Genomic DNA, 23035 nt, shown 5'->3' on the forward strand with positions numbered 1-23035 from the left:
ACTCACATATGAGAAAAGTCCTACAGCATGTCTTTCCAGGCCTTGCTTACTGTACTTGGTACAATATTTTCCAGTTTCACTCACTTTCTTGCAATTTTTTTTTAGTGCGGAATAGAATTCCATTATGTAATTATGCCATATTTTCATCAGCCATTCATCTGTTGGATGACATCAAGGCTGGTTCCATTTCCTAGGTATTGTCAACAGGGCAGCAATGAACATGGTTGGTTGGTTATACAGATCTCTATCTAGGATACAGGGTCCTTTGACTGTATGCCGGGAGTGGTAGATATAACTGGGTGATAGAATATGTGAAGGTTTGAAGGAAATGGCTCCAGAAGGTATTGTCACAATTAGGAGGTTCTTTTTTTTGCAGTAGGTGTGACCTTGTGTGTGTCACTGTGGAGGCTGGCTTTGAAGTCTCATATACGCACAAGCCATGTCCAATGATACAGTTTGCTTCCTGTTGCCTGTGCAACATATAGAACTGTCAGGTATCTCTCCAACATCATGTCTGCCTGCATGCCACCATTTCACCCTCTGTTTGATGTGCAACTAGCCATCCTGAAGGCCACTTCTTCACTTGAGTGTTTACTTTGTTTACAGAAGCTGAAGTCCCCTTTTGTCCCATTCACCTTCTTTTCTGAGCATCATTATTCCTACTCAGAAAGCCCTTCCCCATGCCTGTGTCTTGTTGTGTATGTCCTTCTTTTTCTTTTTGAAGTTTCAGGTTTTACATTGAGAACTTTGAGGCATCTGGAGCTGAATTTTGTTTAGAGTGAGAGATAAAAATATCATTTTAGTCTTTTTTATGTGGATATTCAGTCTCTCCACACCATTTTTGAAGACAGTATCTTTCCTCCAGTGTGTACCTTGGCATCTTTAATAAAAATCAAATGGCTGTATGTAGGCGGAGGCTGCTCATTTGTTCCCAGCTGCCCAGACTGGAAATAATCACACAGACATTGTATCAATTACATATTGTTTGGCCAATAGCTTAAGAGTATTTCTAGCTAGCTCTTATATCTTAAATTAACCAATTTCTATTGTTCTGTGTATTACCATGAGGCTCGTGGTTTATTGGCACGGTTTTGAGGTTCTTCTGTTCCATTGACAGCTACATGGCGTCTATCTGACTCTGCCTTCTTTTATCCTTTATCTCTGCTTGAATTCCTGCCTTGCTCTATTCTGCACTGCAATAGGCCCAAATCAGATTCCTTATTAACCAATGGTAACAAAAGATCATGGTCACTGGACAGTTTCTAATAATGAGAAGCTAGTAGATATTGAATTGACATAGATTATCTTCCATCTGGGTAACACCCAGATTTAGAATTATTACTGAGCAAGTCTAATCATCACTAGCATGGGCTTGGGGAGCAGGAGCAGGGTGAAGAACAAAGAGCTAAGCTTTGGATACTGGCAGAATGGGACTCCCTAACCCTTCACATAGCACGCATGGAGTCTCAGTGAGAAGGAGGTCCATCTAAGGATTGCTGTCTAATTTAGAGGGAATGTTCCAGAGTGGGGTTGTAAGCTTTTGTGGCCGGACTCAAGCTTTGGTGACGGCTTTAGTTTGCTACAGTGCAGATGTGGCTTAAAGGAGACCACTGTGAACTCATCAAGTCTGAATTTTATTTCACCTAGAGGCTGAGTGATGAAGGGACATTCTTCCATGTTACATGTATCCCATGATTCTTCTGTTTTGTCCACTTGGGTTCATGCTGGGGCTATTGTGCCAAGAGTGAAGATTTTGCCTCACTTCCAGGCGCTGACTCTGCCCCTGGCCCTGAGCGTCTGCCCTTGTATTCGCAGGTTTTTGCAAGCCTCTGTAAGTATAGCAAAACTCTGTTAATTTGATGTTCATGCTCGATATTTGCAAAATGATGAACTGCTTGACAAGGTGAGAATGTTTCCTGGTGTCACTGGTTCTTTATTTTAAAATGTAGACAATATTGAAATGAAAGAAACACTCAGAGCTCAAAGCTTCCAGTAAACACCAGCAGCAGCAATGAGTGCATTCACAGCATGGCATGGTTGTCAAAAGCCGCATCTTTACTCTCCCTTCCTGCTCTTGACTTTATTCCTGTCTGTAGATATTTTGCTTTTTCTAAATTCAGGGTTTATAGCAACTCTGCAGTACGGGAATCCCTTGATACCATTTGTTCCATGGTGTGGGAATCCCTTCCTGTCATTCACATTTTGGGATTCTTTCTTTTAAAGATTTATTTATAATGTATATGACTGCTGATTCTGCATGTATGACTTATGTCAGAGGAGGGCACCAGATCTTTTTACCACCATGAGTCACTATGTGGTTGCTAGTAATTGAGCTCAGGACCTCTGGAAGAGCAGCCATTGAGTGCTCGTAACTGCTGAGCCATCTCTTCTGTCTCAGTCCCATTAATCCTTACAGTATTGTCAAAGTTTTCATTTATATATATATTTTGGTTGTTTATTGTCAATAATATTTTTTTTTGGTTTTTTGAGACAGGGTTACTCTGTGGTTTTGGAGCCTATCCTGGAACTAGCTCTTGTAGACCAGGCTGGTCTCGAACTGACAGAGATCCGCTTGCCTCTGCCTCCCGAGTGCTGGGATTAAAGGCGTGTGCCACCACCGCCCGGTTGTCAATAATATTTTTACCAAGCTAAATTTTTCTTTGACAATTTCACATGTATACATATATTCATTTACATATACATATATATTTATATATGTACACATATATGTTGTTCTTTGACAATTTCACATATATATTTCTGATTATACTTTATCTTTGGTTTTTCAAGACAGGTTTTTCTCTGTGTAGCTTTTAGAGCCTATCCTGGAACTCTGTCCTCAGATCAGGCTGGCCTTGAACTCCCAGAGATCTGCCTGCCTCTGCCTCCCTACTGCTGGCATTAATGTATGTGCCCCCACCACTTGGCGAGTTCTGATTATTCTTATCCCCACTCTCTGTTTTCTCCCTCCCATACCTGTTAGTGCCCCCCTCTTCCCTACAGGTCCATTTATCTTGTTTGTTTGTTTAGTGACCACTAGAGTGTCTTTGTGTCCATGGATATGGAATTGTCTAATGGAGCCTGGTGGACTCACCAATGGGAACAAAAAGTTTTACAGGATATTTGACACACTATAAACTCCGAGATTTCATTATTTACTGAAAAAAAAAAAACAGTTTCTGGTTTTGGTGTGGCTCATCCCTAGCACACACCTTTAATATGAGAGCTTTCTGCCTGAGTATCATAAACAGGATTAAATACAATCAGGTCAAGAGGCAGAGCAAGCAAACAGCTGACAGAAAGTGAACATAAATTATTAGGAAAAAATGTAGAAAGTAAGAGGAAGTCAGGAGGATGGATAGAGAGACTCAGAAGCAACAGAGGAGACAGACATTGAGTTGGAGATGACTTATTTGAGACAAGAAGAGGCTTCTGGGACAACAGTGGAAAAGGAAAGTCAGTTGGATGCTTTCTCTCTGAGCTAGCAGGCTGTATAAGTTAAGAAAGAGCATCAGTGAGATCAAAATCAGAAAATTCTCCCATTTCTGTGGCTGGATCCTTTGTACTAACTGGCTTCCATGGGCGTCCAGGACATTTCGGGGACATTGCTTCTGGAAAGTCAGATATCAGCTTAAATGAAAGGCTATCTGGTTGCACCCGGATTTCAGGGATCAAATCATCATAGGTCTCCGGGGCATATGGTGGTGTGGTACCCACCTCACCATCAATTAAATCTGAGTTCTGAAAGTCAGAAGGGGTAACCGTGACACTGGGCTGAGCTAGGGGAGGGCTAGGGGCGGTCCAGCCCTGTGTCTGTATGGAGGATGTAGAGCTGTCTTCAGAAGCGCCTACCAAAGGCTCTGTTCTCTCCTCAGTTTGCTTGCCATTGTTTCTGTTATGATTTTTGTGTTTACCATGGCCATGACCATGCTTATGAACACGTTCCTCTCTATGTTCATGGTCAAAATTGTCTTCCCTTTGGGGTTTAAGATAATCCAATTTAAGCTGATGTCCATGGCCAAGGCCATGTTGCTTCTGATGTCCATGGCCAAGGCCATGTTGCTTCTGATGAACATTGCCAAGGCCATGTGTCTTTGGGGGCCGATGGCCTTGGTCATGCCCATGCTTATGACCGTGGTCAATCTTATGCTTTTTCTGTTTCTCATGCCCCTCAGCGGGTCTTCGCTCATGTTCTGCGTCCTGCTCTTCTTGCACCATGGCAGTATAGGGTGGACTTACAGTTGTTCCTTCTTTTGCTTCTTGGACTTGGACTGACCGGAAAGGTGAAAAGCCTGGAGGTCTCCTCATCATCTAGAAAGGAAATATTAAGATGAATGCGTTGTTAGAATCAGGTTGTCAATGAGGGAAGCTGAGATTAAGACCCTGGTGATACCATTTTGGCTTACAATGGGGTGATTTTTGCCAGATTTTAAATACAGTATTAATTTTCTAGAAAGAATGAATTAACAAAGTTTCTTCTCTTTTAATTGTTCTTAAGATTTATGGACTTTGTGGCACTGGAGACTGAACTCCAGACCTTATACCTGTTGGCCTCAACCACTGATACATCCCCAACCTTGCCTGCCTATTGTTCTTAATAATACTCCAAGACTAAGAGTTTTTCTTCATTTGAAAACACGGGATGGTTGAACTATGTAAGAGTACATTGTTTGTTAACTGATTTAATTTCTTTCTTTCTTGTTTTTTGTTTTGTTTTGTGTTTTTTTGAGACAGAGTTTCTCTGTAGCTTTGGAGTCTTTTTTGGCCCAGCTCTGTAAACCAGGCTGGCTTCAAACTCACAGAGATCTGCCTGTCCCTGATTCCCAAATGCTGCGATTAAAGGCATGTGCCACCACAGCCCGGCCTGATATAATTTCTGCAACAGTTATTACTGGTTTTATCCTTAAAGGCCTGAACAGCGTCACAGTTTCACTTTTTCGGCTGAACCACTCTGGAGCTTACTCGCAAGCTTGATCACAAGGCTTTTTACAATCATTTACAGACAGTATACAAACGACAAGGAACTAAACTAGAGAGAGAGAGGCGGCAACTTGCACGAAAGCATGGTTTCGTGAATACGATCCACCTCAATTTTCACCACCTGTGAGAGGAGACAGGTGAAGCCAGCGTTCAAGCCTAATCTTCTAGCTGTGAGGATCAGGATGGAAAGGGTAAGCTCTGATTGGACCTGCTCTCGATGCTGTACAAGCTACCTTCACGTTTCTGTAAAATTAAAATAGCAGCACTCCTCCCAGGGCCCTAAAGACTGGTGAGAATGTGCATGGCATTTGCTTTGCAGAGCCTGGGACAAGGGATATAGTGATGTAATTCACTCTGGCGCCTCACAGCTTTTCAAATCTTTTTCTTTGTTCTGTTTTTATTGTTGCTGTTGTTGTTGTTTTTAGAGACAGTGTTTCTCTGTGTAACAGCTCTGGCTGTCCTGGAACTCACTTTGGAGACCAGGCTGGCCTCAAATTCACAGATATGTCTGCCTCTGCCTCTTGAGTGCTGGGATTAAAGGCATGAGCCACCATGGCCTGGCTGGCATTTCAAATCTTAGTGTCCCATCTTTGACAACTCACAAAGCACTATTCTCTGTAAAGACTTGAAAGGATGATGTAGGGTCATGCCTTACAGACATGAACCATGTGTGTGAGCCCTTGATGACCTATTAAAACACAGGGCAGATCAGCATAGAAAAGGATAACTTCTTACTATTTTAAAAGAGATACCCCCTCCCTCCAGTTTATTTTCAGTAATGATTCATTTTGAATACCCAGATATGACTTTTTGGAATTATACGCAGAATTGACCCCAAGCTGACCGCAATTGAGCTCCTACCACTTCTAATACTTGGCACTTGACAGTCGGTTCGACTTTGTTCTCCCAAGGTCTCATGTACACATTAGCACTGCAGCTGAGACTTTGCTGATGAGGAAAGCAGAAGCCAAGAGGAAAATCATTAGTCATGAGGCCCGTGAGCAATGAATTTTAAAGCATCACCCAGGCCTCCTACTACTCACACCAGGGGACTTGACTTCACAATCTTCTTTCAGTTCTGTGTTACTCTCCTTCGAACATTTGGTTTCTCTGGCTATGAACTCAATAAAATACCTCATTCCACCAACCACCTGTAAAGTTAATTAGAACAATGTTGACAGAGGTTTCTGTCCCACCCAGTCCCACAGCCATTCAGTCCCAAAGAAATACACAGAAGTCTACATTAATCACAAACTGGTTGTCCTATTAGCTCAGACTTCTTATTACTTAATTCTTACATCTTAACCCACAATTTTTGTCTGTGTTAGTCACGTGGATTGGTACCTTTCATCAGCAAGGCATTCTCATCTGTGTCCTCTGCGTCTGGCGGACGACTGCAGACTGAACTTTCCTCTTCCCAGATTTCTCCTGTTCTTGTTGCCCCGCCTCTACTTTTTGCCTGGTCATCCCACCTATACTTCCTGCCTGGCTACTGGCCAATCAGCATTTTATTTAGCCGTTACAAGAAACAAATCTTTAAAGGTTAAAACCAAGATAAGTTTTTAATAAGGATTAATGTAACAAATTATACTTTTTTACTCTGATAAGTTTAAAGTTAGAACATTGACATTTTGATTATGCACTGATCATTTTAATAGTCATACTCCCCAAGCTACCAATATCTGATACAGACTTTAGGGTTGTATGCATATCTAGGATTTCTTGATATTAGTTGGGTAGAGTCCTTTACTATGTACAAGAAAAGCTGGATACAGTGTTTACTTTCATCCACATATATCAATTTTAAGGCTCATGAACCGCAAACTACGTTCACCAGAGATTCAGTTTTTAAGTTACAATACAATCCGAGGTATGGAAGAGCAACCTCAAAATATTTTCTTCACACATTTTTTGTTGTCTTGCTGCCAAATACTAAATCAGTAAATTCTTATGTAGAGTGATATGAAATTAGGAAAATATTTAGAATATCTATTGCTTCTCATTATTATTATTATTACTATTAATTTGGTTTTTCAAGACAGAGTTTCTTTGTGAAACTGTTCTGGCCGTTCTGGGACTCAGTTTGTAGACCAGGTTGGCCTCGCACTCAAAGAGATACAACTGCCTCTGCCTCAACCAAGTGTTGGCATTAAAGGCATGCACCACCACCACTTGGCTGTCTGGGTGTTCTTTCATGTACATCTGTACAACACACTGGTGCAGTAGTGTCCTCAGAGCTCAGAATAACATCTGGAGTTACAAGGGTTGAGGGCCACCATGTTGGTCATGAGAATTGAACTTTAGCCCTACATAAGAGCAGCCAGCCCTCTAAACCACTGAGCCATCTCAGCAGCCCTTCCAGTTAAATATTTAGTAGCAGGTTTTAAAATTTTTTTATTGAGCTAAACATTTTTTCTGCTCCCCTCATTTTCTCCTCTCTCCCTTTCTACCCTATCCTGTGATCCCCATGCTCTTAATTTACTCAGGAGATCTTGTCTTTTTCCCTTCCTGTGCAGATCCATGTTTGTCCCTCTTAGGGTCCTCCTCATTGTATTTGGTAACAGTCTTAAACACTAAATAATCTTGTCTATGAACAGTAGCCCAATTTTGTGATCCATTTATATACTGTAGGATTGAACTGTATATGTGCACGTTTAGAGTATTACACAGCTAGTGCAAAGAATTCATCTGTACATATTGATCCAAAAGAACAGAATCTGAAACCTTTTATAGCTCTTTATGCTTTTATGGTTTTATCTTTGTTGTACTAGGAGGGGTGCTAGGATTCACCAGGGACCTACTATTGAGTTATATTCTCAACATTTTAAATTTTTATTTTTTTATTTGGGAAATAATCTCATTTTGTAACTCAGAGTGGTCTGTAGATAGTGGCTGTCAAAATCACAAACCTCCTGCCTCAATCTTCCACATAATAAAATTACAGTTGTGAGTTGCCATTCTGGCTTCCTGGTGCTGACAGCTCAACTTAATTCAGAGCTTGTGTGTGTGGGGGATGCAACAGAGCTAGTAGGGGTTCAAGACTGCATCCACCCTGCCACCACCACCGATGTTCTGATCAAGGCTTGCACTGCACAAAGTCTGAAGCCACTGTGCCAAATTTTGTTTATCTATCTATCATCTATCTATCTATCATCTATCTATCTATCATCTATCTATCTATCTATCTATCATCTATCTATCATCTATCTATCTATCTATCTATCATCTACTTTGTTTTCCTTGTAGACAATGCTGTATGTCAATATAAATTCCAACTGTACTTGAAAGTCAAAAAAATGGAGGGGAAACATAGTGGGAGGAAGCCTAAAGTAAAAGGAAAATCTTTACAGTGCTAGACAATGATGTAAATCATTCCTCAGAAATTAGAGCAAGGTAGGGTAGTGGTGGCACATGCCTTTAATCCCAGCACTTGGGAGGCAGAGGCAGGAGGTTATCTGTGAGTTCGAGGACAGCCTGGCCTACAGAACTAGTTCCAGGACAGCCAGGGCTGTTATACAGAGAAATCCTGTCTCTGGAAAACAGGAAACCAACAGGCTTCTAAGGGATAAAAATAAATAAAATATAATATATTAAGATAAAATAAAACACAACACATTACAATGAAACAAAAATCAGTAAGTGACATAGCACAGCGGGCCATGCTTTAATCCCAGCAATTGGGAAGAGAACCTAGTAGATCTCTGTGAGTTTGAGGCCAGTAATGTCTACAAGGCAAGATCCAGGACAGCCTGAACTATATAATGAGATCCTGCCTCAAAAAAAATATAAAAGTATTTAGAAAGATATCTAACCAAAGAAGTCAAAGACCTCCACAATGAAATTCTCAAGATATTGGAAAAGGAAACTGCAGAAGGTACTGGACAAGAGAAAAATGTCAATATTCTTGGATAGGCAAAATTAATATTGTGAAAACGTCTACACTACCAAGATTAATATACAGAAGTGATACAATACATATGAAAATATCATGTCATATTTCACAGGCTTAGAAAAAATAATACAAGAATTCATATGTAACCACAAAGAGAGAACGGCCAAAGCAATCCTAAGTGTTGTAATACTTGACCTCAAATCTGTATAGTATATACCCATAGTGTTAGCGACAGCCTACAACTGGCACAGAAGCAGACAGGGAGACCAACGGCTCAGGAACCAGCCCCAAGTCTCAACAGAAGAGACTGGAGGAGAAAGGCCTGCTCGGCTAAGGAAACAACCAGCAGAGGACACACAGCCCACAGCATGGGGTGCGCTCCTCCAGCTACACGTCAGACAAGGAGCTAATATCCAGAATTTACAAGGAACTGCAGACATTCAATGCCAAGGGAATAAAACTGTCACTCGACAAGCAGGCTAATGAGCCGATAGGCAGCTTTATAAAAAGGACACACGAATGACCAATAACTATTGTAAAATGTATTCGGTATCCACATACACTAAGGGAAATACAAGTTACAGCTACTTGGAGATAACTCCTCCTCCCACTCAGAATTGGCTACCATTCAAACAACAAAAAGCTGGAGAGAATATGGAGAGAAATGAACCTTGATTCACTGCTGGTGTGGATGCAAATTAATACAGCCATTAAGAAAATCAGTTTGAACGTTCTTTAAAAAATAGTAGAACCATTATATGACCTATCTATTTCACTCTGTGCATATGTCCAGAGAACTCCACCCCCTACCACAGATAATTATACCCCATGCTTATGACTGTTTATTACTTATAGTAAAGAATTGACACCAGTCTAGTTGTCATTGACAGATCAAAGGATAATGAATATTTAGGACATATGTTTGTACATTGGAGTATTACTCAGTTCAGAAAAAAGTGAAATTAAAAATTTTCAGGAAAATGCAACTTAAACTGTGTAATAAATATTAATTCTGGTCACATAATCTGAGAAAGAAATATATCACATGTTTTCAGATGGGAAACCTGGCCCATAATATACATAAATCAGCGTATGTGTGGATATAGTATAAGATGAGGAAAAGAGAACAAGTAATATGATATAAAGCTAATTTTTTAATGCTAATTCTGTCATGGACTTTTTGAATTTGGTGTTGAATAAGTACATAAAATTTGATACTGAAATTATAAAATAACATGACGCTTCACAGCCTCTATTTCGATGCCAATTATATTAGCATAAGTTCATTAAGGACTTTGAGTGTGGTTAATTTTGCTGTGTGATGTTTTATTGTTTATTCAAGTTTATTAAAAATGATAGATAAGATAGCACAATAAACAAAGTGAAAAGGCAAACGGGTAAAACTGAGATGCAGGATGAAGTTTGCCATGAACATAAAGCCCGACTTTGAAAATTGGACATTGTGCTGAGTATCTGAGAAAAGAAATTACGATGTGTACCAGTCATTAAAAGATTTAATGTTGCTAATAAGCAAAGAGGGTACTTTGAGAAAGGAGAACAACATTATTCTCAGTTTTCCAGATCAGCGAGGTTGAGGACAGGCAGACACCGCTGTTGAGCATGTTGGTCCATGCTGGGAGGAGGAGAAGAATCAAGACTACATCCTTTTTAGTGGTCTCCTGCCTCAAGGACTGGATCCTAGGTCCCATGTCATGAGGTCCTCTCTCCAAGCACAAAGTTCATTTCTAAATGACAATTAAAAATAAACCTCTACTCTCTCTCTCTCCTTCTCTTTCTTTCTCTCTCTCCCCTTCTTGCCCCTCTCTCTCACTCTCCTTTTTTCTTTCTCTCTTCCCCCCTCTGTTTCTCTTCATTGCTTCCTTTCTTTATACTTGGTTTTTGAGACAGAGGTCCTCTGCATAGCCCTTCCTGTCCTGGAACTCATGCTGTAGACCAGGCTGGCCTCAAACTCCTAGAGATCTACCTGCATCTTGAGTGCTGGGATTAAGGAAGTGTGCCACCACCACTCACCTCAGGTCTTTTCTTGAACCTACCTACCTCTCCATTTTGTTTACATAACACTAATACGGCAGTTTGCTTCAAAAGTCACAGGTATATGCAAATTGAATTGCAAGCCCTAGGCTTTGGGTTTGGTCCCCAGACCACAAATGAACACATAAACAAATCCCTCAAAATCAGATATCTACAATTTTTTTTTACATTTCTTCTTAGGACTTCTGTTAAAAGAACATTCTCAAAACTGTGCACATAGATTGTCAGCATTTGTTCATCTGTGCAGAGACAGGGACAATTTCCACAGCCCCAGGGGACACCATCCACAGCCCCAGAGAATCCCCATCCACAGCCCTGGGTCCAGCAGCAGGGGGGCAGGAACAATGGACAAGAAGCAGCAGAAACCTCACTCATGGAAGATTTGGATTCAGAGCTTGGTGTCCCAACTACCAATCCAGTTTGGAGTGGATGCACACTCTAATAGGACTAAACAGATAAAGCCGAGGCAAGGTTACAACTATATACAATATCTTTAGCAACTTAGCAAGATCTTGGCCAAGAGTCTGCATCAAAACAAGTTCCTAACATCTAATTGAGTCCCTATAAATTGCTACTTCAAAGGCTGCTTTGACTGACCAATTTTAGGAGTCAAGTAGAGGCTTTCAAATGAAATTCATACTATATTCTAGTAAATTTGGCAGCTAACTGAAGGTTAGTCTGTCACGGAGACTGCCCTTTGGTTTCCAGCTGAATAGTCACACAAAACTCTACCAATTACAACACTGTTTGGCCATGACTCAGGTGTATCTGTAGCTAGCTCTTCCATGTTAAATTAACACATTCCTATTAATCTATGTACCACCATGAGGCTGTGGCTTAGTGGTAAGTTTCCATTGTCTTTCTCCTTTGGCAGGTGCATGGCATCTACTTGGCCCTGTCTTCTTTCTTCCAGCATTGAGTTTAGTTTTCCTGTCTAGCTCTATTCTGCATGGTTATAGGCCAAAGTGGCTTCTTTATTAACCAATGGTAATAAAACATATTCACAGCATATGAGGATAATCAGTTGTCTGTTTCCTGCTTGCAGTATTATTTCACAGTGTTCCCTTGGCATTTTTGACACACACACACACACATGCACACACACATACACATACACTCATACACATACACACGCACACACACACAAACACTCATACACACATGCACATACATACACACACGCACATACGAGGGTGAGGTAGAAGAAGGGGGATGAATGAAGGGCTCCTAGATCCAAGCCTTGGATGTGCAGTACATGGCCACCCGCAATTCTGACATCGCTAAGAATAAAGAAATTTCATCAGACAGCAGAACTATCAAACAAGAATAAAGAAAGCACAAAGAGGAACAGTATAAAGCAGCAGCCCCTTTGAGGGAGCTGGCCTGTGACATCAGTGAGTCTCAGTGCTGTGAGCATCATGCAGAGGTCAAATGTCAGTTTAGATTCATTTTAATAAAGTTTGTCTACTGTTTTTGGTGAAAAAACTGAGGAAATTAGAAAGATGAGAATAAGTGGACCCTTGTCCCACATTCTAAAATTCACCACTGTGGACAACCGAGGCACACAGCACTCCACCTTCTCATCTCTTTTCAGTGTTGCTTTCTGTAGGCGCAGCTGTGGCATCACGTGCATCCTCTTTCTTTCTTTCTTTCTTTCTTTCTTTCTTTCTTTCTTTCTTTCTTTTCCTTCCTTCCTTCCTTTCTTTCTTTTCCTTCCTTCCTTCCTTCCTTCCTTCCTTCCTTCCTTCCTTCCTTTCTTTCTTTCTTTCTTTCTTTCTTTTTCTTCCTTCCTTCCTTTCTTTCTTTCTTTCTTTCACTTCCTTCCTTCCTTTCTCTCTCTCTCTCTCTCTCTCTCTCTCTCTCTCTCTCTCTCTCTCTTTCTTTCAGAAAGGGTTTCTCTTTAACTGCCCTGGCTGTCCTGGAGCTCACTTTGTAGACCAGACTGACCATGAACTCACAGAGATCCACTTGCTTCTGCCTTCTGAGTGCTGGGATTAAAGACAAGCACCACCACCACCCAAACTCATGGATTCCTTTATACAGTCTGCTTTTTGTTGGCTACTAATCACAAGACCCTCCTCCAGTGAACACTCCTTACAGAGATGCCTTTAAGTCTCTGCCTAATCATTCCCATATTGTTGGTTCTGTTATTTTCATTGGGGTGGGGTGGGTGTGTGTGTGCCATGGCCTGTGTGTGGAAGACAGAGGACAACTCCGCAGAATCGATTCTCTCCTTGCACCCATGTGAGTTCCAGGGATGGGATTCAGGCTGTCTGTTGGGTAGGTATAGAAAGTGCCTTTGCCATCTGAGCCACCACACTCACCTGAAGAGTGTGACATTTTACCACATCTTTTGCTCCTATAACCGCAACGAAAGTGACTATGGCTATGTATGAAGTCTCTTGCTTCAGATGCCTAGAAATCCAACTAGTAAGCCAAACGATGGGCATTTTCTTACTAGATTGCAAAGATTATTTTGGCTACTCTAACAGTTTGGGTCTAGCTTGTTTACTTTTCTTACCTTGTATCTAAGGAAGGCAGCTCGAGACTCTAGAGTAGGAATCTGTCCTTGCACAATACGATTATAGACTACCAGCGCTGTTAGAGGGTCTGGCTTTTTTAATCCAGCTACTCATTTTACAGATGGTGCCACAAAGGCTGAGATTTTCATAACAACATAGAGTCACCAAGGATAGAGGCTGTTTTTATAGCTAATCTTCTGATCCCAGATGAAGGTAACTAGCTTTTATGATAGGGTGTGAGAGTGGAGCTGAGGCTCTAGAGATATAGACATGAGGGCATCTATGACAAAGGGAGAGGAGAGAGAAAGAACAAGGCCATGTGAGAGTGTAGGACTTTTAATGACTGACTATCGATGTGGCTGAGTCTAAGGGGTTTAGCATTTTCCCCCACCTCATGTCTCCATCCCCCATCAGTGTGTGTGTATGTGCACGTGTACATGTGTGCATGTGTATGTGTGTGTATTAAATCAGACCTTGCTATGTAGTCCAAGCTGACCTAGAACTTGCGGCAATCCCCCTGCTTCAGCTTCTGAGAGCTTGGATTATGGGTGTGCACCACAACACCTTACACTAATGTTCTTATGAGAGAAGAGCCTGCAAAGGGTGAAAGTAAAAGCCTTGCTCTTCCTCCCCAGGACCTTGCTAACTCTACAGTGGTTTCCAGAGGTTGTCCAGATTCTTGGAGTCTGAAATTCATTTGTCACACTTTGTCTAATTTGAGCTTCATCCCAGACATTTTCAGGTAGAAAACAGAGCTTTTGCTTTGTTTTGTTTTGCTTTTTGTTTTTCAAGACAGGGTTTCTTTGTGTAGCCCTATCTATCCTGGAATTAGCTCTGTAGATAAGGCTGGCCTCAAACTCAGAGATATGCCTACCTCTACCTCCTGAGTGCTGGGATTAAAGGCGTGTGATATCACCTTCTGGCAAACAGAACTTTAAAGATACTTGTCTGAGACACTCAGGCACACAGCGGAGTTGGGAGTTGAAATTTAAACCACAAAATCCTGTTACCAAGTATAGTTTCCCCAACCACAGTGAAGACCAACAATCAAATTAGCAAGCAATCTGCACATATCGGACTACACCCTCCGATTTTTGTGGCTGTTTACAGACCTGGGATGTCGCTTTTTTCACTGTGTCGATCTTGAAATAGAAAGAATGGTTATTCTCTGTGTTAAGCTTTTTGATGGCATGACTGAGAGGCTCTGTCAACACTGGGCTATCTACAGGTATGCTCTTGGGGCATCCAAAACAGCCTTCGGGAAGTGGTTGTGTCAAATCCTCTCCTGTAAAAACAAACAGATTTAAAGTCAGTAGGTATACCCAAAGAGTAGTCTACCCTGGCTCCTGTCACACAGAGGCCCAGCATCCTCATTTTCACAAGGTGGGAAGTGAGCAGAGCAGAGTTAAAAGATGGTGGTCCTTGAGACACTCACTTTCTTCTTCTTCTCTCTTTCTCTCTTTGTCCTCCTTGCAGCTCAGATGCTTAGGGAAGCATGCCTTTCACCATGTTGAGCCATATGTTCAATTTGTTTTGCTCCATTTCCCCCAGACAGATTCTGATGTGTCCCAATGTTGGGAATATTAATTTAAGATGTGTTACATTTGTTTATGCTGTGATGCAAAGATGTGTTGTGGGCTTTTACGTTGCATGTATGTAACTCTGGGAAGCTCTTACCCTTTGCCTGTCTAAAACACGTGATGCTCTCATAAGGAGCTGAATGGCCATTCGCAAGGCAGGAGGAAGGATAGGCAGGACTGGCAGGCAGAGTGAACAAAAGGGAAGAAAAATCTGGGAGGAGAGAAGAAGGAGCAGGAGAGATCAAGAAGTGAGGAAACAAAGGACCAGCCACCCAGCCAGCCATGGAGGAAGAGTGAAAGTAAGATACAGAAGTAAGAAAAGAAAAAAACCTAGCAGGAAAAGATAGATGGAATAATTTAAGTTAAGGAAAGCTGGCTAGAAGCAAGCCAAGCTAAGGCCAGGCATTTATAAGGAAGAATAAGGCTCTGCGTGTGATTTATTTGGGGCTAGGTGGCAGGCACCGCAAAGAGCCAAAAGAATCAAAGAGTAAGAAACAACCAACTACCTTTGGTGCCCAACGTGAGGTTAGAGTGAAAGAAAATTCGTCATCCCAAACCAGCCTTGAAGTCTATATGGCCTAGAACTTCTGCTCCCCTGCTTCAGTTTCCCGAGTGATGTGATTACAGGGGTGTGCCACCGCATCCAGCTTAAAATTTTGCATCTTCAGTGCAAACTTGGGAGAAATGTGTAACTTAGAGGAAGGCAGAGGTGACCGTAAAGGAATGAATGAATGAGCCTCCAGCGCGGCTGCAGTGGACAGCGATGTCCTGGTGCTTCTCATCGTGACCTGTGCACAGCGCTGCCTCCGGCTCTGACATGTGCAGAACTGTTTATGACTGTGAGAGAAATCAGCTCTCTTTTGAGAACTGCCAATTCAGCCATAAGCTTTTCACAGACAACCTCCCATCCTAACATGCTGGGAAATCCATCTTTATCTGGAGGGATTCCACTGTGTATGGCTTAAAATGAGTCCTCTCCAACTCAAAACAGCACAGTTAAGGACAATTTGTAGAAAAGGAAAAGAAAGCCAGCTGGCATTGCCCCTGAAGATGGCCTTGGTCCAGAGAGCACACACTGTTCCTTCTGTCCTGGGTTGCCTTGGCGCTTTACAGACACGCTGCAGCTGGGTCAGAAGGCAGGCCCCATTGCTTCCCCATGGCCCCCTATGTGCTTTCTCACCTGGATAGATGTTGCAGTCCTGGGAGAAGTCAGCAACGTTTTGTTTGATATCCACATAGGCGTTATCTCTACACTCCCCAAAATCCTGGTGGTTCAAAGTCAGAAGTTAAAATCAATTTTGAAAACAAACAACTAATAAAAATCAAAGACAGTATGCTTGCTTAACAAATTCTTGCATAGGGAAAAGGGGAGAAAAAGGAATAGAAGCTGAAAGTAAAAGAAAACCAGAAGCACGTGAGAGTATCTATGTCTACAAATAAACAGAGGGGCATGAAATAAGAATGTTCACTACATGGTGAACATAGAAGTGAGTGGGTTTCTCTCTCTCTGTCTTCATGTATATGTGTGTGTTCATAAGTGCGGGATGATGAATCTCTTGACACTGGAGTTAAAGAAGTTTGTAAACTTCCTGATGTGAGATGGGGGTGCTAGATATCAAACTCAGGTCCTCTATAAGATAGGGCTTCCTTTTAATCATTGAGCCACCTCTCCAGACTCTGCACCTTAGCTTATGATAAGGGTCTCTCGCTGAGCCTGGGGTAAAAATATTATGTGCATATGAAATCAGATATAAAGATAGATAGGATGTGTAAATATAAAATGTAAAATTTTCCATTTAAAACATTGAAAGTAATGCTGCCATGAACATAGTTGAACAAATACCCTTGTTAGTATGATTGAGCATCTTCTGGGTATATTCCTAAGAGTGGTATTGCTGGATCCTGAGGTATGTTGATTCCCAGTTTTCTGAGAAACCACCACACTGATTTCCAAAGTGGTTGCACAAATTTGCATTCCCATCAGCAATGAACATCCTCTCCAGCATAAGCTATCATTGGTGTTTTTGATTTTAGCCATTCTGACAGGTGTAAGATGGTATCTCAGAGTTGTTTTGATATGCATTTTCCTGATAGCTAAAGAAATTGAACACGTCCTTAAGTATCTTTTGGCCATTTGAAATTCTTCTTTTGAGAATTCTCTGTTTAGTTCAGTGTACCACTCTTTAATTGGGTTATTTAGAATTTTAATATCTAATTTCTTGAGTTCTTTATATATTTTGGAGATCAGTCCTTTGTCCAAAGTGGGATTGTTGAACATTTTTTTCCCATTCAGTAAGCTGCCTTTTTGTTTTATTGACTGTGTCCTTTGCTTTACAGAATCTTCTCAGTTTCAGCATGTCCCATTTATTTGTAATAGCCAGAACCTGGAAACAACCTAGATGCCCCTCGACTGAAGAATGGATAAAGAAAGTGTGGCACATCTACACATTAGAGTACTACTCAGCGGGAAAAAAAGCAAGCAATGACATTTTGAATTTTGCAATCAAATGGATGGAATTAGAAAACACTATCCTGAGTGAGGTAATCCAGACCCCCCCAAATGAATATGGTATGTAGTCACCCATAAGCAGATACTAGTCATAAACAAAAAACATCAAGCCTATAGTTCATGATCCCAGAGGAACTAAGTAAGAAGGTGAATTCAAAGAAAAACATATATAGACCCACCTGGAAACAGGAAACAGACAAAAATTTGGGAGCATGGGGGCAGGGGGTAGAAGGAAGAGGAGAAGGGGTGGTTGAGGAGAAATTGAGGCATTGGGATAGTCCAGATGGAGGAAGGACAGATACGAGAGCAAGGAAAGAGATATCTTGATTGAGAAAGCCATTATGTGGTTATCAAGAAACCTGGCTCTAGAAAATGGCCCAGGAATCCACAGGGATGACCCCAGCTAAGACCCTAAGCCATAGAGGAGAGGGTGTCTGAACTGACCTTACCCTGTAGTCAGACTGATGTTTATCTTAAATATCATCATAGAACTTTTGTCCAACAACAATGGGAACAGAGGCAATGGCCCACATTGGAGCACTGGACTGAGCTCCTCAGATCCAGTGGAAGAGTGGAAGGAGTGAGAATATGAGCGAGGAAGTCAAGACCATGAGGGGTTCATCCACTAAGACAGTTTGCCTGAGCTAATGGTAGCTCACCAACTCCAACTGGACTGGGAGTGAACCAGCATGGGATCAAACTAGTCCTTCTGAATGTGGTTGACAGTTGGGGCAGATGAGGGGGCACTGACAGTGACACTGGGATGTGTCTCTACTGCATGCACTGGCTTCTTGGGATCTTATTCTCTTTGAATGTATACCTTACTCAACCTAGATGTAGTAGGGAGGGCCTTGGACTTTCCACATGGCAGGGTGCATTGCCCTCTCTTAGGATTGGAGGGGGGTGGGAAGAGAGGGTGTGTGGAGGGAGTGGGAGGGGAATGGTAGGAGGGGAGGGAGTGGGAATTTATTGGTATTTTTTAAGTAATAAAGTACAAAAAAATAAAACATTGAAAGTTGTAGAATTAGCTGTCATTGATTAAAATTCACCATGCTATACAATCTTCACTGCTGCATTAAAAAATAATTTTACCCCAACAGAAATTCTAAGTCCAGTAAGCAATAGACAAGAGTCCTACCCTTTTTTGGCCCCTCTGAATGTTCATCTACTTCCTGTCTTTATGAATTTGCTTACCTTATATATTACATATAAATGGCTTCATAGAATATTTATACTTCCGTGTCTGACTCACTTCATTTATCCCACGCTTCAGAGTTCACACATGTTGTAGGTGCATCATCCTTTGGTGTATGTATAGAGTGTGTTATTCATCCATTCACCTGCTGTCCTGGTTAGTTTTTTATTAGCTAGACGCAAACGAGAATCACGTGGGAAGAGGGAGCCTCAACTGGGAAATGCCTCCATCAGATTGGCTTGTTGTCAAGTCGGTGGAACATCTTTTTCTTTCTTTTTTAAATTTTATTTTATATGTGCAAGTGTTTTGCCTACATGTGCATGTCCACCATGTGCCTGGTGCCCGCTAAGGCCTTGAGAGGGAATCAGAAACCCTGGAACTGAAGTCCCAGAAGGTTTTGGCTCAGCCGAGAATGCAAACTGTGTTCTCAGGAAAACAATAAACGCTCTAAAGTGCTGAGCCATTTTTCCAGTCCCAGCATTTTCTTGATTAATGATTGACATAACTGGTCCCAGCCCACTGTGGATGGTCCTACCCCCTGGGAAGACGCTCCTCAGAGGAATAAGAATCAGCCTGGTCAGCAAACCAGTGAGCAGCTCTGTGCTTTTGCTTCAGTTCATTCCTCAGGGCTGCTGTTTGAGTTCTTGCCTTGGCTTCCTTCAGCGAGAGACTGTGACTTGTGATAAAATAAAGCCTTCCCTTCCCAAGTTGTTTTTGGTCAGTATTTTATCACAGCAACAGAACTGAGAAAGACCCCTGTTGATGGGCATGTGGGTCATTTATACTTTTGGGTTGTCTGAGTAGTGCTGCTGGGAACACGACTTTCTCTGTTTGAGCTTCCTTTTGAGTTCCTTTGGGGAGACATCTAGAAGTGTAGTTGCAAGGACATCTACTAATTTTCTGCTTAGTGTAGCTTGATTTATTTGTTTGTATATTAGGTGTTCATACCTCCATCTGTGTGCATGCACGTACACGTGTTTGCACACAAATTCAGAATCCAAAGGTTGATGTCAGAGGCCTTTCTTAGTTTCTCTCTACCTTATTGGTTGAGATGGAGTCTCTCACTGACCCTGGAGCTCTCCTATTCAGCTAGGACCAGTGAGTGCCAAGATGTCATCCACAGAGGGCTAGAATCCCAGAATGTGTTAACTAACATGAAAGTAGAATTGAGAAGATGAAGAACCAGGAAGGGAAGAGCTGAAGTAAGGAGCCGGGGTCTAGAGGAACCTGTGGAACACTGAGCACACATGACGTCAGAGGAGACAAGGAGAGGATGGCAGCCCAAGCCTTGGGCCTCATTTCTGGTGAAGGTAAATACTCAGGGTGACGTGTGGAGTATCTCTGCCCAGCAGTGTGGGGCCCAGAGATCCTTCGTGACCATGAATGCGAACTACAAAACCATATCTCAATTTTAGGGACAGTCTTCCCGCAGGGTTGACAGTCTCGTCATGCTGTTAACAAAATGTTAGAGACGATCATTCAACTTTTGCCTACTTACTCCATCCGCAAGGGATTTGCACTCTGGCGATAAGAACTGAAACTGCTCCTTTGAACAATTCGTTTGCACAATTGAGTAGGTGATTTCAAAATTCATTCCAGCCACCACCTGAAATTATTTTAGATTGAGTGAGTACTTTAAGTTCAGCATGAACATTAATCACAATGAGCAAAAGTTATAAACATCTTTAAAGTTTGAATTGGATTGAGTAAGAACTCAGGGAAAAAACAGCATCATTGCTACCAGGCAAAGGGATCACTGAGTAAAAATTGAGTATCTTCTCACATGTGTGCGCACAAACAACACACACACACACACACACACTCCCATGTAACTGCAAATTACACACAAACACTTTAATGTAATTGTAAATTGTGTATATATACATAAATACATTATATTTTTTGAAATAAAAGCCCCACAATTTTTCCTTTTCCAGGTTCTCAAGAGGGCATATTTCCCCCAGCTTTGTGAAACAATATGATTGTCTATGCAGGAGGAGTGAGAAATGGGAATGACCTTTCCTGATGAGTTGATGGGTCTCAGGTCACCAGTTAGTGAAATTCTCCTGCTTTGTTCTTGACAGGCCCCACACTGACCGCCAACTCCATGTTGAGTACACATCATCCCCATGCTGACCACCTCCCTTCCCCATGATGACCACCCCCTTTCTCCATGCTGAACAACCACCTTCCCTATGCTGACCACAAACTCCATGCTGACCACCTCCCTTCCCCATGCTGACCACCTCCCTTCCCCATGATGACCACCTCCCTTCCCCATGATGACCACCCCCTTTCTCCATGCTGAACAACCACCTTCCCTATGCTGACCACAAACTCCATGCTGACCACCTCCCTTCCCCATGCTGACCACCTCCCTTCCCCATGATGACCACCTCCCTTCCCCATGATGACCACCCCATTTCTCCATGCTGACCACCTACCCTCCCTATGCTGACCACAAACTCCATGCTGACCACCCACCCTCCCTATGCTGACCACAAACTCCATGCTGACCACCCACCCTCCCTATGCTGACCACAAACTCCATTCTGACCACCTTCTCAATACTGACCACCTACTGCCCTCATGTTGACCTCTGAACATGAACACAGATGTAAAATACAAATGTCCCGCAGTGGCAAGTTAAACTGAAGGTAGAGAATGATACATAGGCAGAAGTAGGCATATCTCTGTGATTTTGAGGCCAGCCCTGTTTACATAGTGAACTCCATGACAATCAGGGCTTTGTAGAGACACCCTGCCTCAAACAAACCAACAAACAAACAAAAATTCAAATACATAGATAGCTAGATAATCAGAGGACTGTGGAATAGACAACTTTTCCACTTCACCACCATGAGCAAGTGTCAAGTATAATTTAGGGTGTACCCAGGAAGTCATGTCCATCTTTTTAGGACCAATTTGATACTTTGAGGCAGTATTTAATTAATAACAACAAGATAGTAATACAGATTTTTAAAATCCTAAAACCAGAATGACAATTTCATGAAATGCTGAACTATTTGTTACATACAAACCCAAGAGAAGAAGATGTGAGTCACCCATCCCTTTGTATGGGTCACTCTGCTCACTTGGGCCCTAGAGAAAGCCCCTTGCTTTAAGAGCTATTCTCGTGAAAATGCAGAGGGACACTCCAGTATATTAAGCATGAGACCAAACAGGTTCCTCCTGGCAGGGAAAAGAGCAGGAACCACACAGGTTTATTTTATGTGACAAGATGCTAATCTAACACATTTTTAACCATATCATGTCATGAAACACTGAAAAAACAAACCTGTCTCTGGGCTGCTTTTACTTCTTCAAGAGCAAAGAGGTGTGTGTGCTTGGAGTTGTTGTTGAAATGCTCGACTGCGTGTTTCAGGACAGGCTCCAGTTCAGGGCTATCAGGCGGTATGGGGTGTACACAGCCCAAACAGGTGTACTGGGCTGTCAATACGGGTCCATTCCCTTGACAAAGAGCAGACAAAGAGACAGCGTTAACAACTGAAAACATCTCTCATATACTCTGTCCCCAACCCAAACCATTTAGAAGCATCAGTAAAGTTCCCCTGATAACTGACTTTCCAATAACTCATATGAGTTAGACATGATGAGAGTCTAGGTCTCCTGTGTAGCACATGCGGTATACAGTCACAAGGACAAGCACTGTGGCACACATGTGTTTCTCCACAGAGGCATACCAAGGAGAGTTTCAATATTTAATTGGCTAACAAGAACAAGCAGTAAATTCGCTGGTATTTGCTACCCCTGCGAGGGGACCAAAACACTTTGCAAGAACAATTCTGTGTTTTGAAGCAACTGAGGTCACAAGACCCTTGTCTTGTTTCTTGGAGTGTTCTCATTGACACTCAGAATTCTCCTCGCATAACTCTGTTCCTGGACCTTTTTCTCACAAGCCAGTATGTATGCCTGAATGCCTGGGTTCGATCCCCATCACCTCATTAGTCAGACACAGAGGCCTGCAGAGAAAAGTAGAGGAAGGAGGATCAGACTTCCCAGGCAATCCTAAGCTATACAGATAGTTCCAGACCAAGACTGGGGTATATGAGACCCATGTCTAAAAAATGAAATAAATATAGCATAAAAAAACTATTCTTAGTACTCTCCACTTTCCCTGTGACTACACAGGAGACCTAGACTCTCATCATGTCTAACTCATATGAGTTATTGGAAAGTCAGTTATCAGGGGAACTTTACTGATGCGGCCTTTTGCTTTTCCATGAATTTTTTTCAAAAAAGATTTACTTATTTATTATGCATACCATGTTCTGGCTGTATGTA

The 23035-nt window shown here is 42.0% G+C and overlaps 1 protein-coding gene across 3 annotated transcripts in view; it reads right to left on the bottom strand.

Annotated features, from left to right (window-relative positions):
• Positions 1-1613: 1613 nt before the first annotated feature.
• Positions 1614-23035, bottom strand: part of Kng1 (kininogen 1) — a 28713-nt gene continuing 7291 nt past the window's right edge. Inside the window, exons 4-11 of one of the 3 annotated variants that reach the window (XM_075967827.1) lie at positions 22029-22201; positions 20229-20336; positions 16207-16291; positions 14559-14731; positions 6024-6131; positions 5842-5928; positions 4240-4311; positions 1614-1829 (exon numbers count right to left, since the gene is read on the bottom strand). In XM_075967827.1, the coding sequence (XP_075823942.1) occupies positions 1731-1829; positions 4240-4311; positions 5842-5928; positions 6024-6131; positions 14559-14731; positions 16207-16291; positions 20229-20336; positions 22029-22201 (905 nt within the window). In that variant the 3' untranslated portion in view covers positions 1614-1730. Of the gene's footprint in view, positions 1830-3227; positions 4312-5824; positions 5929-6023; positions 6132-14558; positions 14732-16206; positions 16292-20228; positions 20337-22028; positions 22202-23035 lie in introns of those variants that run through there. The other 2 variants (XM_075967835.1, XM_075967821.1) reach the window with 2 other exon arrangements.

The sequence above is a fragment of the Microtus pennsylvanicus genome, chromosome 1 (genome assembly GCF_037038515.1).
Source record: "Microtus pennsylvanicus isolate mMicPen1 chromosome 1, mMicPen1.hap1, whole genome shotgun sequence".
NCBI lineage: Eukaryota > Metazoa > Chordata > Mammalia > Rodentia > Cricetidae > Microtus > Microtus pennsylvanicus.